We start from the raw sequence: 20,862 nt of genomic DNA on the forward strand, positions 1-20,862 counted from the left end.
TCCAGTGAATAATAAACATATGCAGAAACCAACAGTTACAGTAACTATTAGACCACAGGAGTTTTACATAAACACTGCTACAGAAGAGTGTTCTTTCTTTAGTACTTCTCATCAGATTTCTGCAAACTTCTGTTCTGGCTCACATCCTGAATCAAGCAACAACACGCACAAACATACCTTTTTCTTTGGTTCTTTCACTTAAGTGGAAACATAAGCAAAATAGGAACATCTTGCTGTGCAAAAAGCAGCTGCTGGGGAATTTTATTTTTTTTTTTTTGTTGTTATATGACAAAATTGTGCTGGTTCCTGAAATGTGCTTTCAGGGATTTTGAGGGAGAACAATGGCAATACTCAATTTAAACACACAATCCTGATTTATTAAAAAGAAAAGACCTCTTTGAAGACTACCAGGGTTGTTAAATAATTACATTCAATAAACAGTTAAGAAGTTGTCCAGGATTCTCAGCCCTCACATCAAACACCTCAGTGCAGAGTAACTAAATCTAGCATTTTCAGATAAGGAGACTATTTACGATTACCTTTTATCAACACTCTAGAAGAATGCACAAGGCGCAGCGTGACTAAATTTTTACCTCATTGCTGTAATCCAATGAAAGCATACAGAATCTAAAGGGCAAAAGTAAAACTAAGTAAAATTATTGAGCCTTAGCTTTCCATTGTTGCATGCACATAATAAATTCTTTTTAATAGCAAATTCCAGTAATGTGATTCAGTTCATTTACCCCCCTTCTCTCTCCCTTTGCTCCCAAGTTCTGCATTGTAAATGGTTTTCTAACCCAGCACGATAACTGTCCAGAGAACAAGGCCATTCTGTTCTTAAACAACACTCCTCATTACTCCTAAACCACGCATAGCAGAGAGATGGCTAGTCTAAATTCAGATCGAGCCAGCATGCATCACATAATTACTGCTCATCAGCTGACGTCTTTGTCACACCCCACGAAACAGAAAAGGATTTCCGGCTGACAATGACAGACCAGTGATGTCCTGGCAAAGCCCCAAGCAAAGCCCCAGACAGACTCCTATGTATTTAACTATATGGGCCCAGCTCTAATTATCCAGAAACAGAACTGAACAGTCACATTGGTGCTCTAATTACTCGGGAGACAGAACAAGAGAGGAGAAAAGCGCACTGTGGGAGAAAAGAGGAACCCAGACAACAGCCAAAGATGCTGCTCTAGCCAGGAGAGAACAGCTTTACAAAGACTGCAAACTCCTCTGCTTCAGTTCTCATGTTCTGCTGCACTCCCACATTGCTCTGACTCACTCAGGTCACATCGACCCACATTTAAGCAACTGCGAAAACAGATTTGAGATCCTTGTCCAGCTGGGGTACTGAGGAACTTGCTGACTTGTTGATACATGACCTCTGTGCTCCTTAGGACAACAGAAGCACATTGACAGCATCTGAAGATTTAACACATTCACTTCAAATTATATTTCATTCCAGGTCCTTGGCTGATAGACCTCCACCTACCTGGCTGTCAGCTTTGACTCAACTAGCCTGTAAGAGGTGAGCTGGAGCAGAAGAATGAAACCAGAAGTCTGGAATTTGGAACAGGGCAGTTGCATGCTGAAAATGTTTGGAATCCAACACGATGGAGCTGGATGTGATAACATAGCTTGGGAAGATGGAAGGAGATTAACAAAACGCTCAGGTTTCAGAAATGTCTTAGGAAGGTCAGGCATAAATATATGCACAACGTTGTAACAAGGCAGAGTAGTGGTAATAGTTGTAGATAAGGATTTTCCGTGATGGAAATACTTGTACATTTTAACAGTGCACTATTATCTTCAGTTGTTAAATTTACTGTTACCTGCAGGAATCATACCAATATCTGGATCTCAAATTTCAGTGTCCATCTGTTTATGGGATTGGTAGTCACCAGGCTGTAGAAGAACACGCTGTCTGAAAAAACAAATTGTTTTCCTCAGCAGCCTTCACTGGTCCTGCAGAATACTTATGATACCTCTGAAGACCATGTCAAAACTTAATAGTTGCTTCAAATGTCACTGTGCAGGGCAGGACACTAATGCAAATATAACCTAACACTTCTCATTTTCACAAGTTATCCTTAACAACATTAGCTAGCTTGAAGAGCAGCTCATTTAAAATGAAAAAAAAAAACAAACAACAAAACAAAACAAAACACCAGTTTCAGATGCAAATCCTACAGATCTCCCCATACGGTGAACACCCAAGCAAGACTGGGTATCCTGTTTTTCCAGCATAGTTTCCACCACTGTGCAATTATTTTTTAAGATATGCCTCATTTTACATCCACATGAACTAAAACCTGAATCACAGACATCCCAGCTGTCCAAAGACAATGGAATCGTCAGAAACGTATTATCATGCTGCACACATGAACATATACATGCAGAACACCTCGAACACCTCTAGCATTAAAAAAATGGAATATACAAGTGGGGTTTGTTGGGTTTTTTTTGACTGGTTGGGGTTTATAATGCAAGTTTTTCTGCGGTTCAGGTGTGAGGGTTGTTTTCCCTTCAAGTAAGGCACAAATATACACATCCTTCAGTTAGTTACTCTGGGGTGGGGTGCTGTTTGGTCATTTGTTTTTACATGTAGGAAGTACCAAACTATTTAGCACCCACAAAGAAATGTCTACTTCTCTTTTCAAAATTAGGTGCCTTCTTGTCAGCAGAATGACACAAAAACTGATCAGATGCAACCACAGAGAAGTTTTTTCTTCCCCCTCCCTTTATTAATGAAGAATAATTTAATTCTTCCATATTTGACTATATGGGAGGACACCGATTATAGCAGAATGTTAGCACCGAAAGTATTTTCTGGGACTAAGTAAATTAAAGATAGCATTGTTGCTTTAAAAGATGACAACTTTTATTTCTGAAGTTGTTTAGATGATCAACTGCTGGCTAAGGCAGATTAAACAGCATATTAAAATGATTCAATTTTGCAACAACAGGAGTTATTTTAGTTTTTGAATGTTTTGTGCATTATCAATTTAAGAACTGTGCCAGTCTGGACCGAGAACTAATAGACCCAATGTAAATATAGGGTCGCAATGGATAAATTATGTGCAGAAAAATCACATAACCTCTCTAAGGGATAATGCTATACACGCTATTTGAGAAGATTATTTTAGTTTTAGGACTCTAAAGCACCTTACCATAAGCATAAAGTGGCTTTAACTTGACACATTAAATAAACACCAAACTGAGCAGGGAAACAATTAATTATAACACTACACCCACCACTCGCCATCAAGAAAACCGTTCCAACCAATGCATATCCACCCAAGTGACAGAAGACAGGTATGGATTTGAAAGGGCAAGTGACAATCAGCATGAGATTACATTACACTGCTAACAACACGTCACCAGTTGGAGAACTTTCCAGACTTGGAACTTCTCAGCAAACACCGCTTACCCAGTCATGAACACAGTACAAACCAGCCAGATTTTCCAAGCAGCTCGCCTACTCTGCAAGCCTTCCTTTCCCATTAAAAGCAGTAGGCTCACTTTCTTCATGTGTAATACAAAGCGTTCTAGATCCACACCTATTTGCTTCCCACATCAAGATCAAGTTGCAAACATTTCACGTGTCAAAGGCACCAGTTTTCAAATCATATACTAAAATTATATTTGGGCAGATGTTAAGATCCAGAAACCACGTACAGAGGGAGTTTAACTGCAGTTAACCCACAAATGTACCTGAACCAAAACCAAAAACCAGCTTTTAAATATACGAGAATGTTTCTACGTTGAACCACCTATCCTTTCTTCATGGAAAAAAAATAATTAACAGTACACCCAATGCTACCTTTCCAATATATGCAAAACTGCATATAAATTTCTAGTCACACAAGAGCAACTTCTGTTTCATCAAATATTCCATCACAAAGAACACATTACTCTTCCCTAGTCAATCTTGAAAAAAATTAGAGATTTTATTTAAATGCAAGTCAACACTAAAGCTGTGAGGTTTTACTTTATTATTCTTTAAATCATGTTGGTTAAAAAAAATAAAAAAGTAATTTGGAAAGCTAAAAGCATTTATTGGAGGAAACACTTTTTACTGAAGAGGTTATTCCTTCCACTGATGTTATGAAAACATTTCCTCCTAAACAAGCACAAACACTGTCATACACACCATACTGAGACCAGATGTGACCAATACAAGTACTCAAGAAATAAGAAACTTGTCATCTCCTCAAAAAAAAGAAAAATCCACTAGATTTTTTCCAGTTCTTTCTTTTCTAACTTTAACTCTTACATGAATGTATTCACAAGGCTTCATATGAAAATGCCACCATTCAAATCTCAAATGAAAACATACTTATAAAATATAAATAAAAAAGTGCACTTGCCTAAGAACAACAGACAAATTCATAAACCTAATGAGAAGAAGAGAAAATGCTTGTAATGTCACTGGTATAGACGGAGAGAGGCATGTCTGCTAAATAAAATCAAGTACAACAGAGTAACTAGAGGGAAATAGGATGGAGTAAAGAGGTACTCTGGGATTACTAGAGACTGGAAGTTGAAGATAAAGAGAACACATCATAACTCTGCTTTAAGGAAAGCTTTTACAATTTTTTTTTCTTCAAGTTTCATCAAGCATCATTCATTAAACAGCTGTTTTTCATGCTAAGCAGAAATGTGACTGACCAACACTGCTAAATGGCCATATGCATTCCTATGTATACTGAGTGCCAGCAGTATATAAGAATCACTCATACACAAGAGTAAAAAGTGAAACAGACTGGATATGCTTAAGTCACCATAAATGCACCCAGCAGAAAACGGGCACTTGTGTGCCTGTTTTGGAAAAAAAAAAAAAAAAAAAAAAAAGAGAAGCAGAAAATCTGTAACTTCTAATCCAAGATCAAACGTACAGTGAAAAATTGCCTCAGAAGCAGAAAGCAGCACGCTGCTCAGTTTGATCATCCTACAAGAATGATTTAACTGCTGCCAACATAACTTCAACTGTTGTCATACTCATACAAACATTCAGATTTCTTCAGTCTAAACTTGCTAAAAAAAACAAGGTTGCTAAATGTCAATACAACCTTTGGAACAGAAATAATTGAGCATTTATGCTTCAGAAGAATGCTTAAAACAGTTGTTTAAATATATTAATCTAGTTAAATGAAAGGTTTAAATGATTAAATGCCATTAACAATCAATCAACATGAAGAATGTATAAGTCTTAAATGGCATTAATAGAAAATTGCTAGTCATGAATGATGCCATTTGATGCAGTAATATTTTCAACCACCTACAAAGGAAAACAAATTGAAACACTCGTATTCATGCTGCTATGTTTCATACAGCGGTATAGAAAAGTACCCTGTCAGTTCCTCAGAAACAAAAAACATCAAATCAAAACTAACATTCTTGGCATGATGAAGCTCCTATACAAAGGAGTGCCAGAAACTTTTGTGCCAGCAGCTACTTCATTATAAACTTAAGACATCTAATCTTATGTTTTCTTTTCCATTTAAGCATGACATTCTTATTCAACTACAAAAAATGTGAAAACTAATCAAGATATAGCATGCACCTCAAAGATTTTCTACAGAAAGATACTACACTACAAAAATACTATTTGTTTCTTTGAAAGAATGAAACCAGTCATTCCAACATAAATTAATCAGATGAACCAAACCACCATTGCAGGCGTACAAAGTACAGCACAAGATAATATAAACAATTTTATAGCTTTCAGGTTGACTTAATAAAGGAACTATTATGTTTTAAGTAAGAACTTTATTTCAAGAAAGGAAGACACTGAAATAAGGTTGCTGGAATTTCTTCCAGGATAAGGTTATCATCTCAACTCTTGCTTTAAATCATAAAGCACAAAAAGATTAAATAGCAGGTAAAGTGTAACCAAGACAGACAGAATCGCTGATTTCAATATATTGTAAGACAGAAATTCATTTCCAGTCATATGAGGAATGTTTTCAGCATACGCTGAAAGACTGGATAGCAACTGTTATTGCCTCCTTGTATTAAAATTGGCCTTTGGATACCTAAAAGCAGATGCAATGGCAACTGGATCAACTAAATCAAAAAAATCCACAGAAATCTTGAACTGTTAAGACTAAGGCTGGGGGGCAGGGGGAAGTGAAGGTGGAGGTCCTCTTGCTTTGAAAATCACGTAGTCCATCTCTGAGGAACAAATTAGCTTACAAATCACTAACCACATCCTTTCATTTCTTAAGTCACTTGTTAATTAGCTCTTCCAGAATTCCTCAGTTTTCCAGATGGGGAAGGAAAAAAAAAAAAAAAGAAAAACAAAAACCACACACACGACCTTCCAGGCTGTCATTCTGAAGAAAACTCATGTCTCTGCAGGAATTCAGACACTTCCAACATACCTGTCATGAAGCACTGCTGACACCTCCCCTCTGAGCACAGAATGATCCATGCCTCCCAGGTTAGTAACTCCCCTGTTGACCAAAGGAGATAAAATGTAATATGTAATTTTAGATGAGACCAGACACACTGAAGAGTGTTTAACATGGCAGAACAAATGAAGCTGCAGCAAGTGACACCTGAAGACCTGTGGAGTCCATCTTTTGGTTTTGGTAACAAGTCTTGTTTGAAGAAAAAACTAAATCACAGAGAGCCACAAAGGAGATGGGACATTCTAAAATTTATTCAGGCATAACAGTATCTGTGTGCTATCCATCTCTGTACTACCTTTTGAGATTTTTACAGAAATATGTCCAGACTATCAACAGCAGGAGAAAAAAAAAAAAAAATCAAGAATAAACCCCATCAACTGAAAAGTCTGAAGTTAAAAAAGGACACAGGCAAAAAAAAACCAACAAACAAACCACAACATAGATCTTGAGTTGGAAAGGACCCATAAGGGTCATCATGTCCAACTCCCTGCTCCTTGCAGGGCTATAATACTAAACCAAACATCAGCACACTCCCTGCCATCCTCAAGCTTTAGGTGCTTTGAGCTACAGCTACCAGTGTGTACAGCTATGGGGCCAGGGCTTGCAGTTTGTACTGGGATGGGGCCCAGTCTGTACTGGGAAGAGGCCAGGAGATCCAGTTTGTACTGGCACATGGCTAAACAACCCAGTTTGTATGCAGACAATATTAAAAATGCCCATCTCTATGAAAAGCCTTTATCACAATCTTCCACAAAGCTAGTGCACACGCACTCTTCTCTGCATGAATTCACTCTCTACTGCTCAGCTGCGTTGCCTGTATTTCTGCGACTACCTTGACTACCATAATCTTCAATGAGTCATCTTCTGGCCCACAAAGGCAGGATCTAATCTAGGATGATAATTTCTAATTAATTTGTTGTATTGGGTTTGCATGGCAAGGTTTTGGTAGCAGAGGGGCTACAGAGGCAGTTTCTGTGAGAAGGAAATAAAATCACAGTGCTCTATTTCAATGCAAGGACCAACTTTGCTGTTCCTCAACTGCTGAAAGTCTGAATAGGAAAGGTAGCAGATTTGGGCCTAACTTGAAGCACAAACAGTAAATGAAGTAAGAAAATTCCTTTGTTCTCTTATTTACTCATCTCTGTTCAGCTTATAGAAGAAAAGGTTCAGAAGGATCTAATCACAAGTTTCCAATACCTAAAATGCCATTGTAGAGAAGATAAGAGGGACTCCCTTCACAAGGACGCACTTATATTTTTCCTTTTTTCTTCATTAAAGGTATTTCTTAAGAAGGTGCTAAGAACTGAATTGCTTCCCAATTAAAATCACCCTTAAGTCACTTCTGTCACCACAAAGCATTCCAGACAATGAAAAATTCTGTATAAAAAAACCACCACCGAACTTTCCTAGTCATTCTCTTTGCCAACAAAGCATTAAGAATGAAAATGAAATTCTCAAGTTGAACTAAGTCTTCAGACATTTTAATATTATAAAGCCTTGGGTGAACATGACAATATTTACATCAAAACAATCTTTTCATTTCTTCTTTTCTACCCACATACTACTTCGAGTCTTTGGACAGTTCTACATTTATACTTTTCATCTTGCCTGCAGTACTTACATCATTAAGGATGGGGAATTCTGCCTGACTGGCAACTCATTTGCCAGGGGGCAGTAAAGAAATTGCAGGATCATTTCCCTTGGCAAAAGAGTGAAGACATAGGAAACATGAAGGTGCTGTTCCTCTAAATGGACTTACAATTTCAGACCAGCAAAAGCCTTTAACAAATGCAGCTGCATTGATAAATGACATTTATCAATACATGTCATCTATTAGGATAAACTGGGAAAAAGCCACACTTCACAGGCATATGCTGCCTGTATAAAGAGTTACCGTCAAATACACTTTTTTGAAAGGTATTTCTACAACATCCTCAAGATGCAACCTTTTCTCCCTTGTTATCTACTCAGGTAAAATCTACCTTTCACAAAATTAAATTTTTCTGGTTTCAAACAAGCTCCACATTTCTTAAACCTTTGAAACTTCTGAAATGTCTTCCTACATTGTCCCTTCAGCCACATTAATTTACCACAGTGCATCCTTCCAATAGTCCTGCTTCCCTTCACATAAAGCATAAAAAGCTGTTTTCTAATGCCCTTCAGGGCTCAGCTTTGCCGTATTTGCAACATTTGTTCCCCGTAATTAGATCAACCTTTGGCAAACTGTCCAACAAGCACCTCTGTTTACTTTCATGTGACCCCTTACACAAAGGAGCCTTAAAACACGAGCAGTGAGGATTTCTCCTTCAAAACCACCACCAAGTCAGCAACGACACATGGCACTTGACAGCCAGAGTGCTGATACACCATAACTATTACTTCTTAGTAACTCTGATTTTCCATAGATTCCCATCTGCACTTCTCCTTCATTTTGCACTCCAAGTTACAAGCACTTTGGATGAAAGACATTTAGTTTTACCTTTGTATACCAGCACTGCTTGTCAGGTGAGTATTCACACAACATTACTGAAGAAGAGTTTCTGCAAACTAGATATTGAGCTGTACTTTTCACATACACAAAAAAAATTAAGTAAAAGTATACCATCTTCAAATTCAAAAGAATGAAAGATATATATTTATCAGTCAGTTGTGCATATGGATAAAGTAAAAAAAAAAAAACTGCTGCATAATGAAGTTCATAAATTTCTTGAATTTTTGTTTTTATTTATAATTATAACACAAGACTGCCTCCAGTAAAATAGACTATCACTGAGCCTTTGCAGCAAGAACCAGGAGTTCAAGGCTGACACAGCACAGGTAAGCATTACAAGTGCAAGTAAGCAATTGGTAAGGTAACACTTTGCCTCTTGCAAACCCAGTACAAAAAGTTGATTACCTCTGATCAAAACGAAACACGGTAACAGCTGCAAGCCAATTGCCAAGCACTCTGCTAGCACAGTAACAGCAGAGACTCAGCCCTTTCCACCAGCAGCTATTCTGATCCAGCTGCAAACACCCAGATGCTGCTTAGAAACAAGCATTAAAGAGGGCATCAGATCAACATTTAAAAAAGATATTCCCCATGGACTTTTCAATTTAATTGAAAAGACTACAAGAGTGTTCCTTACTACATTTTTTTTTAAAAAAAAAAAGTAATACTGTTTCCAAAACTATTCAGTTTTGGCTTCTTGAAGCAAAAGTAAGAGATCATCACTAAAAACAAAAGTTACATGAAACTGTCCAAAGCCTAAAATTTAAGGAAGCTTTGTTACTCAAAAAGACAACCCACTTCATATTGCACACAGGAGTTCATTAAAATTCAGCAGGAGGCACATGCTGGATCAGTTCACACTTCCTGAAATGCCATTTACAAGCAGTGCAATTTCAGGTAAGCTGCATACACCAAAAAGGAAGTGAGACTGTTTAACAGAACAGGATCCACTACACTGAACTCCATAATACAAAACCATATTTAAAATCAGTGCAAGTAATTCTTGTTCTATGTAAACCATTCTACTATAAAACTAGCCTGTACAGCAGACAGAGCACGATTAAGTCAATGTAAACACCCGGCTTGTGAAAAATACACTCTAACACACAGGATGCAAGCCGGCAATGGAAACTTTACCAATGTGCACAGCGTAAAGCTCCGCAAGATCTACTGCCTTACCCTGATCATCCTAAAACATGTCACAAAACAGTCCAGAAAGATGCCTGCACCAAATCAGAATACAGTTTCACTGCATAGCTACAGCAATCTTTTATAAAACATACAGACAGCAAAATTTAAATAAACACAGGGCAAGAAAAACCTTCACACAGTCTTAATGCAATCAAACCTATAATCTCAAAACCATTCAGCAATTTCAACCTCTGCACAACATCTGCAGGAACACAATCTTGCTACTGTGCTCCCATGCTAAAACAGGATTATTTCATTGCCTAAGTACCAGCATCTGTGCCCTAACAGATCATGGCTCTGAAGTCAATCTATGTTTTGGCAGTTAAGAGCTTCCTAACCTGGACTTTAAGAGCGACAAATCAGACAATAACAGAGTCATTGTTAAATTCCAAAGCAAACACAGAATAGCATTTTATATAAAATTTATGTAACTAAAGTTTAAAAGCAGACCTCTCTGCTAATATACTCATTAAGCGACATGTAGGACAATACGCAGCTGGAGCACACACTTTTACTGAAACTCTAATGCACTAGTTTGAGTCTGCCACGAGTCAAAGATCCCTCCTCTCTTTGTAGATTATTTCTAAAGTTCGTCTGTTTCAAATGAGCTTCTTTCCACACCAATGACCTTGAAGACGACACTGCCTTGTGTCTAAACTAACACAGCAGCCTGCCTGCTACAGCTTTGCAGCCAACAGCCTCTGCAAGAGCGGAGACGAACAGCTCTTGCCCACCAGTACTTCACCATCCAGTAGACCCCCCAGACACATCCCTCCAGGCTGTAGTGGAAGGGACACCTCTTGCCACATCAACCATTTCAGGCAGTATTTCTGGCGCTGGATATCAAACTGTGAAGAATCAGGCTGGTGAGTCCCATGCACCTGACATGCATTACAGGTGGCAGTAGGGTTCTCCCTTGCCCCCCTCCCTTTCCATTCTTCAAATGTCCTTATTTTACTGCCAGCAAAGGTAGCTTTTACCTGAGGATTTCCAAGGACAAAAAAACTACCTTGTTACACAGCATCACACCTTTCCCACAAACAGGGCAAGGACCTGAAAACTCACCCATTTCCACAAGCAGCAGCATGTGACACTAGGTCAGAGTACAGTGCAAGGACAGTCCCAACCCCCTGCACTGAGAGTAAAGTAGCAGAACGCAAAATTTTTACAATGCTGAGGTGTGTGTACCAAAACATTGTTTTAAATGAAATATTATTTTAAATACAAGCCCACTCATCAACTGTTTCATGCTTGGATTTGCACAATGAACCAAATGCAAACTCTCACAGATTTATGGCAAGATGAATAAAAATATTACGAAGCTTATTAATTGACCCAAAAATATCTAAGCAGTTTGATGTAGACATGTTCTTAAAATGTTTGAGTCCTCACAGATTTACCTTCAGTGTAATGTAAAGGACTTGCATTTCACCTGCATCTTCCATCGCTCATAAAGCCTTTCACCTACAGCTACAACTTCAGCATAGTTCATTGATCACCACCTATACTTAATAAATGCACACTGCTGAATCCACTGACAAGTTTGATTAGATAAGCATGGCACGTAAAAAAAAACACACAGAAGCAATCCCACAAATAGAAGTAAAAGAAAAACCTGTATTGTCTCCAAGTAGACAACAGGACTCATGACATTTGGATCCCACTTTCTCCTCACTAGCAGTGAAAAAAATCCTGGTAAAAAAACCACCTGCTGACTGCCAGTTACTCTAAGAGCATAAAGCTTTACGTGGTTACTAAGATCAGAGAAGGCCAATGGAACATATTAGTCCATTCACGAGGAAACCAAATAGCTTAGACACATCATGTCCCTTCCGTGTCCAACTTGTCACATACACCCCTAATCTACTTTACTGAGGGCACAGCTCAAGTACCTTTTACTATTGTACAAATTAGACTCACTCAGACATGGGCAGATGTCAAGTACAAGAAGGCACCCTCGTTCAGCCTGTCAGGAAAAAAAGAATCAGCATAGGGAATGGGTGCCTATCTCCGTTTTGGCTGAAGTACTTTATTTCTACAATTTTAAGTTAAATATTATCCAGTATACTTAGGAATTAATGTTGTTGAAGTTTATGAATGTAGGAGTCAATGCTACTACATGAAAAAGCTTTTATTACACATTCTTATTAGCAAAGACACTTTTTTATGTAATGGACTAAGTTGCAGTCCATATTTCAAGTCCTTTAAACTTGCTGCTTGAGCATTCAAAAGGCAAAACATTTTTCCACTTTTAACCAGAAATAATGCATGTTCTAACTGCACAGTAACAACCACGATAAAAACAGCAGTAACAGGTAAATAGCAATTTCCATTATACAACCCACAAACTTTATATGACCACATAAATACCACTCTACAGAAAGCAGTATTACAGCGCAGAGATAAGCCAAGTTTATGATCATGTAGAACTGGGAAAAGAAACCCGTTCCTGCGCCTCCAACCTGCAACAAGGACTGACTCTATTCAATTCACAAGCTATCCCACTGTATCTCACCCGTATTTACGCTTTCAATAACCCCCTAAGAACTAAAGGAACTAGCCAGATAGATACTACCTGTTATTGCAGCTACTAACGCTGACACAGAGGAGTCTTAACGCAGGCAAATCCAGAAACACTGCTCACTGTGGGTGTCACTGGCTATAAGCCTTATCCACTCTCTTAAGTATCAGAGCACAACCTGACCCAGCCATATGCTCGAGACCATGAAAAGCTGTCTGCAACGCAACTAAAAGGTCCTTAACAGCAACCATCTGTACGAATTAAATGCTAGCCCCACAAAATAACTGTTGTCTATTTTTCACAGAGCCTTTTCTGAAAATTACTACGCTAAAAATAGTCAACATCTGTAAATACACTCAAAGAAAAACATATGTATTATCAGTAACTCTGGCATCACTATGGAAATATTTTAAGCTATGTAGACTGATACTCAGAACATTTATATCTAAACTGTATCTCTTGTAAAAAAAAATATCGCTCTAGTTCCAATTGTATTAAGCTGTTAACGACGAAGATATCTTATTAGTGAAAATAATGAAGTTATTATTCAACTGCAATTTTTTCCAAGTTCTGTAGCGATACCCAGCTGGCAAGTAAATAAAACTGCACTTTTCTAAAACACTGTACCTGTCTAAAACACAAACTTATGCAATCATGTAGATTAGATGGCCACACAACTACTACTTCCCTCATTCACCCTTATACCTTCTAGAAAGCTACAGCAAGAGTTTAAAGAACATTTTCTTTTTTAAAGGATGAAGATTTTTGGTTATGAAAAAGCTCATTTGTCCTAAGCAAGCAGCCTAGAAAGCTGAAGCAAAAGAATCTGAACCAAACCAAGTCTATAGTCATACCCCCTCACTTCATTCCTAACAGCAGGAATCTCTGTTGTTGAGTTTGGAGAATTTAAACAGGGACACTTTTAAGCACAGTGCCATCCATGAATGAAGCAGCCCAAGTAGGAGACCCCTGAGCAACTCCTACCTGACTACCTGGGTCAGAGGTGGGACTGCCAAGAGATGATGGTCTCGGGGGCAGGCTGGAACAGCTCAAGGAGCTGCAAAAAGCAGCTCTGCCCACAAGATCTAATCCAGGGACTCTGCCTGAGCCCTGACAAGAATCTGAAAACAAGAACAACGTGTGCCATGACCAGTAAATCAAATAATCCACTACTATGGTTATTCATAAAAGGTACCACAGAATATAATCTTATTATTAAAAACATTCATTATTATTCTTAAGAGTTATTAAAGAATGTTCCATATTATCACTGCTACTCAGCCAACTGTAGCAAAATCTCCATGGACTCTGGCCACAAGAGTGTGATCTCAAGGTCAAAGAGTACATCAAATTAACACTATCTCCTGGGTAAGTCAGCTGGATCAGCACAAGGATTTCCCCTGCTGCTTCATAAAGAATCCACCACCCTGCCAGGACGCTGTTATAAAGAAATTCTCCTGGAGCCCTCCTGAACTGAGAGCCAAAGCCTGGAAGAAGTCAAGGGAAAAAGGTGACTACATGACAGTATTAGCTTGAAGAGGATTTTCTCTTGACTGAAAGCAAGACAGACTACCAGACACTATTTGCAGATACCAAACCTCACTCTAGAATGAGGAAATTAATGCTTAAGCATTAATGACAATTTTTTAAGTAGTTACACTAAACTACAAATCACGAAATCATATCTATGAAAGTATGCAAAGGGCTCCAGGAAAAGGAAAGCCTAAGAAACATTAAAAAAACCTTTTCCTTAGATCTAGGTAACAAAAAAGGCAAATCCCATGTAAGAAACCAAATTGGTTCCTAACTAGGAGTTAAAAACAAAAAAAATTTCATTATATAGCATAAATACTATAAATGCAAAAGAATTTAGAAATTGAGGTGCCTGAGGTAACAGCAGTTCTCCTCTCTTGAGCCCTTCAGTGCCAAGAAAAGCACTGAAGTTGTCCACAAAGGTACCATTCTCCCAGATAATTATCATTAGAACAAAGCAGTAGCTCCAGAGTATCAAAGCTTATGGTTTAAAAGGCGGCACTCAAGACCACATTACTCATATTATATTTAAAACAAACAAAAAAACTAAGCACAAAGACTATAATGGAAAATCCTATAATTACTGGAATTTTGGCCAAAAAAAAAAAAGGAAACATTGGGACTAACTGCAGGAAAGGAAAGAGCTGGCCAATGCATCTATACCACTAGAAACATAGCATATTTATGGAGTCCATCTGACAAGCAGGACATTTCATCACCTAATTGTAACCATTTAAAAAGTGGCCTTGTTTCCACAAAAGTAAATCCTTTAAATACTTATTTAGGTATAGTTATATTATGTCACAGAAGTTCATTCTTTCCTGTAATATTTTGGAAGCGCAGTTTAACTGCATGATCCCAGAACACTGTTGTGTTCCAGTAGATGGGAAGTGAAAACTTTCAGGAAAGCTTCTATTGACTGCTACTACTCCTATTTTCTTTATGGCAAATATATCAGACTTCCAATCAAAATCAGACAAGGACAATAAAGCATTCATAACCTGTCACAGAATAGGTAGCACCTGTAAGCTTGACAGAAGAGCTTAAGTACCAAGTTAACCCTACTGAGGTTAACCCATTTACCCAAAGTCATTGGGTTTTACCGATGCCTAGCACACATGCTGCAGCCAACAGTAAAAGCCTTCGGTAGACTGATCAGTATAAAGAAGTTAGGCATCATGGTTAATCATTTATGAAACCATACATATTCTATTGCTTTTTCCAGTTCTACTTCAACTATCAGCTTTGTCTGTGGTTTCCATGAAGGGCTCTATAGCCACAGCTTTCCAGAACCAAATGAAGCTGTCAGGCAAATGGCACAGCTATTCTAAATTAGTGGGAACAAAAACATAAATTAATTCCCACATTAGCATTTTGGGCTTTGCAGAAAACACACATCGGTTACTCACAAAGTGTCTCTCCACATCATCTCTGATAAGCGGAAATATCTCCTCTGTTCTTCATGCACCTGTAGTCAAACAGAAAAGAATTGAAGCAGAGTCACAGGCAGACATCCCAAAATAGCATCTGCTTCTCAGATCTCACAGATTTTCACAAAACCAACCAAGACTCATTCTAAACATTCACACACAATATGACTTTTCCCCCATTTCACTGACTTTTTCGAGTAAAATCACAGAGATAAAGGAGCACAAAAGGAAGAAAACTGCTTCTTGTTTGCACGTATTACACTGCTCTGTGCTGTGGAAACAAGGATGAATTATGAAAACTAATCAAGTGAACAGAGAGAGCACATGCCCTAGATTTTTCAAATAATCTCTTGGTTTAACCCAGTTGTTCCTGAGCCTGCCTATCCCGTGAACAATTTACTGAAATGGAAGCTGTGACTCATTAAAGCCACCTTTTATTTTAAGAGGGAGAAAAACAGTTCAAATTATTTATGTGCAAGACGTAATCACATTAATTTGTACAGAAGAGGCCAAAATTTTAAGGAGTTCCATGTTTAAGATCTAATATAATTGATAAATATTCCGTGTTCAATTTTTTTTTTTTTTTTGTCTCAAGAATATCTTACAGCCATTAACTGAAATGAGAGACTACAGACTACTCAAATTTGTGAACTCGTACTTCCACTTGAAGGGACAGTGGAAAAGGTGTAATGTTTCAATTTGCTGACATCATTTAGCAGCAAGCATTACAGAAATAAACTATGCAACACTCCTGAAAAAATACCACACTTCTGATTTTTGGTCTTTTGTATATTTTCCATTGATAAACCTAAGTGAATGATAAAAAGGTAGTAGCTGTATGAATTAGATATTTCTTTACTATTAACTCACAGCCCAAAGGAGCAATTCCTACCCCTTAATTAATACTTTCAACATACACAAGTAAAACAGTATTTTTAGATATGGTCACGAAACATTAAATATATGTAACAGATTTGAAATAACAGGTCTGTTTATACAAAAGAAAAAACAAACTTCTGCAAATCATCCTCTCCCCTCCAATTCCTCTGTATCGTTACACATAAAATTCTGACTTCAGAGTAGCTCACAAGCAATGGTAACTTAGGAGCCTCTCTAAAATTTTACTTTGGTAAAGCAGATTTAGACATTTAGGGGAAACAAACAGTAGACAATATTTGTAAACATGAATTATAAATTTAGTCTGTGCTTTGCAGTACTTTAAACATGCCATAACAGAGGCGGCATCAAACAGAATTGCTTAACAGCACCTAACTTGCCCACTCCCTTGCACTGACGCTAAAGCAGCAGGTAGAATAAGATGGTTCTTAACTCCTGGCGTTGCTGCTTCTTAGGACATCCCCTTGTTCCAAATAAACTTCAAAACTTTCCTCTATTAAGTAAGTCTGATGAATAAATAGAACATGTTTTATCTATCCTCTATCATAGAACTAACACGTTCAAAGAGTACCATGTACTTCTGAACCACTCTCCTACCATCATACTCAGAAATAAGTTATTTGCAAAGTTCTACATGATACACAGTGTGGTTAATGTAATTAGGATGGACACTGTAGTCTCACTCCTTTTACCATCCTGTGGGCACTGCACAGGCTTCTCTGATGAGGCAAATACACTACACAACAGCAGGAAGGGATCAAAAGACAGTTGCCCCTCAACTTCACAGAACTCTAAGGCTGGGATTAAATTAATTCTAAGAAATAGATGAAGCTGGCCTCCTCTTGAGCAAGCATATACTACAGATGAGTTTGTGTATATAGTTAAGCATCTTCGCATACACCTGCTCGGTGAGGTCAAAACCATGTTCCTTTGATGTGGTCTTTAACAGGATTGCTTATCTGTACAGATCAACTATACTGCTCACTCCAGCTTGCTTAAAGATCAGGAAGAAAAGCTGGCCTTTCGATTATTAAACTATAAATAAAAGGGGGGGGGGGGGGGGGAGATAATCCTTCCACTTTACATTAATTTCCCTAAACAGGTCACTCCAAGTCAACTTAGCTGCAAGTTTTTTAAAGTTTTTCAAGAAATAAGGGTTAGCAGCACACAATAAATTTGTGCTGTGCCCAACAAAACCAGACCTGAACTCCTGAAAACATCACTTCCACCTTCCTGCAGAGACTGTTTAACACATTAAACTGGCAAACGTATTTACACACAGTCAGTACTACTTCTAATAACTTCACCCCTGTTGCCTAGTTTCCAGTACAAAGCTATTAGATTGACTTCAAAAATTAAATCCCTTCTATCTGTATATTTCCTGCTCTCACCTGAAGGTATCTCTGGGATGAGGTTTTAGCAGAACAGCTTGTTTTCTGCTCACATTACTCTGCTTGTGAAAGAAAGCTGAGCCAATTATACTACAAGGTGAAAGCTGAATTTTATTTTATTTTTTTAAAGTTAGGGGCTTTTTTTAAAACCACTGCTGACAGGACAAAAACTACCTCTGCAGCCACGTGGGGCTGACTTGCAGTAGAAAATGAGAAATGTTTTTTTTTCCCCCTGTACACAGGAGGAAACTAAAGATTATAAAAATAAATAGTGCAGGCAAGCTGATGCACACAAGTTCTAAAACTGTCAACTGATGGATTTTCTTCCAATAAAGCACAAAATTCATCAAGTGCATGAGGAACATACACCAAGTCTCACTACCACAGAAATTCAGATAGTTCAAATTCCATGTTAAAAATAAAATTTTTCACAGTCAGAAAAGTTTTAGCTAACCTTCAACTTCAACAACAGCACCGCTATCAACTTTTCCATCCTCACCATTGATTCTACATGCCCAACGCACAAATATGAGAAATTCACACCTCTGCTTACAATTTTACAGCTACTCACTGTGTCCACAGAACGGACAAATCTGATCACCAGCACTAACTTGCCTCCCTGGGCCAGGAGCTGGGGGCTAAATTTCTCACTGCTGTGCAAGTTCCTCAGGTCCCTTTGGTTTGTGGTGTATGCTCGTGTTGCTGCTGTTATATTTTGTCATCATTCTTTCGATATACAAAAGCAAGTACATATATTTATGAATAATGATTCATTTCCTATATAACAGATTATATTTGTTTTAATGACCCTCAGCATGAATTTGGGAAGACAGAATAAAAGAGGTGTGGTCAAGACCCATGTATAAATTGACTAGCATTTCTCAGAGAAGTTACACTACTTCTAATTCCAATTCCATAAAGTCAATAAAAACACTACCTGTGTTGGTCATATGCCAGTGCACACAACACACATAGCAGACACCCTGTGAAACTACTTTATGCCTATATTTCATCTGCTATCAGAATGCTCTAGATGTTTCAGAGCTGATAGACAATGCACACGGTCTATGTAGGTTACTCGTATCAGTTACAGTCAGCTCTTCAAAAACAACAGAAAATTAGTGACACGTGTCAAGAGCGTACAATGAAGTGTGTGGGGCAGTCTAGGAAGCCATTAAATGAACAAACCCATGCATCCTCAGGGGTAAACAAAAGAGCGCAGAGTGAACATGAAGAATATGCTCAGCAGGTCAGAGGACAGACCTCAGCAAACACGTCATTTCCACAGAAGGGAAGCTGTTTTCAAAAAGATGCTCAGAAGTCACAAAGCCAGAAGATGCTGTGATTTAGCCTGACCTACAACATGAACGCAGTCCTTTCTCTAGCACATGAAAACTAACAGTAGCCAATGAAAATTAAAACCATAAAACAGAACTGCTGGAAAACAGACTGTTGACTAGATCTACAGGGAGCACGACACTAAATTCTAGCCTGAGAACATTAACGAAGGACACAGTTCCACATTACGCTTAGTTGGACCTAACTACCACTTGCTTACTTTCTGCTGAACCTAACAAACCAACCAGCTGCAGAATTCAAGAGAAAACAGCCAGCAGCACCCAGCACAGCTAACACACTGCCTCCCATCAGCCCAGCAAGGTGTTTCCACTCACCTGGTAGCACCCACACATCCCCGGCACCCAATGACCAACTGTGCAAAAAGCAGAAGACAGCACTGGCACCTTCAGCAGCAGCCGACTAAATCTGACACCAAACTGTACTCTTGAAAGAGCTGCTTTAATCTCTAAATAAAAGTAAAAATAAGAAAAATCTCTCCATAAATACAGAGAATTATATGCCTAAAACAGCGTTTTTATCTTAAAAGCAGGATAGCCTGACGTATGAAATTTTCATCATGAACTTTGTACGTGTTTCTGGACACGAGCACAGCCTCCCAGCTTTTATAACAGGCATCAGAGTTGAATTACCCAAGAGCAGCACTAACATATATCAAATATCACCCAATAATCAATAATTAACAAGCAGAATCATTACTATTTTCCACCTATAAACTAGAAGTATGTAAGTACTTAAACATTTTCAATAAAAATCAAGTCCACACACAAAAGAACCCCCTTACCTTAAGACTACAGAAGATGCAACTGAAGGTACCAGTTCGCTTCAGTTAACCAAGGTACTGCATTTTGAAAAACTCAGTGTCGTAAAGGAAGCCAACTATCTGTTGAAATACAACTCCAGGTAGCAGAACAGATCTTATCCTAACAGAAGTTTAATAATTGTGTTAAGCGAAGGCGTTTTACCCACCGAAAGCAATGCAACCATGCTTGTTAACTGCAATTACATAATGCCCTTTGTTAATGTGCTTTAAAAATATGTTCAATGAAAATTCTATTCAACCTATTTTAGGAACACAAACCAAGCTTCAATATGTTCACACAAGCTTAGAAGTCTTCAGTAATATTTTATGTACAACAAACAAGCTTCTCGGTATCGTATTCCACTCATATAGCAAGAAAAAACAGTTCTCCGAAGATTGAACCATTAATACGCTGCCTACAAAGCGCACCCAAGTAAAACACCTGCAGTTTTAAATGACACCACAGGCAGCAGGGAAATGCCATATTGGATGCCCCTATATTATGATCTCAAAACAAGGAGCTTCAGCAATTACAGCATAGCTTAATCCAACCCCAGAGAATGAATGGACGTTTTTCCCATTAGGTTGAGCCCTAACAAGACCAGCTCTACACAAAATGATCCCAGCCTGGGAACAAAGGGGCACAGGAGGAGGCTGCGGATGACACACCACAGTGGCAGCGAGTTTTAAGGTACCAGCACAGGGAGGAAACCAGGAGGCAGCAGGGACCAGTGTCCAAAACCACAGGAAAGCACATGTGAGACAAACCAGCTCCTTGCCAGAGCCATGCAGACCTGACAGGTTAGTAACTCTCCTGGGTTCACACTG

The 20,862-nt window shown here is 38.3% G+C and overlaps 1 protein-coding gene across 12 annotated transcripts in view; it reads right to left on the minus strand.

Moving 5' to 3' along the window:
- KLHL13 (kelch like family member 13) overlaps positions 1-20,862 on the minus strand; it is an 84,551-nt gene that overhangs the window by 49,984 nt on the left and 13,705 nt on the right. For 3 of the 12 annotated variants that reach the window (XM_055727401.1, XM_055727400.1, XM_055727396.1), the window contains 2 exons: positions 15,568-15,626; positions 6,393-6,464 (listed from right to left, as the gene is read on the minus strand). The exons of 2 other annotated variants lie outside the window; for them this stretch is intronic. In XM_055727401.1, the coding sequence (XP_055583376.1) occupies positions 6,393-6,464; positions 15,568-15,587 (92 nt within the window). In that variant the 5' untranslated portion in view covers positions 15,588-15,626. Of the gene's footprint in view, positions 1-6,392; positions 6,465-15,567; positions 15,627-15,777; positions 15,797-20,862 lie in introns of those variants that run through there. 7 more of the 12 variants (XM_055727397.1, XM_055727404.1, XM_055727398.1 and 4 more) reach the window with 4 other exon arrangements.

Source organism: Falco cherrug, chromosome 15 (genome assembly GCF_023634085.1).
Source record: "Falco cherrug isolate bFalChe1 chromosome 15, bFalChe1.pri, whole genome shotgun sequence".
NCBI classification, from domain to species: domain Eukaryota; kingdom Metazoa; phylum Chordata; class Aves; order Falconiformes; family Falconidae; genus Falco; species Falco cherrug.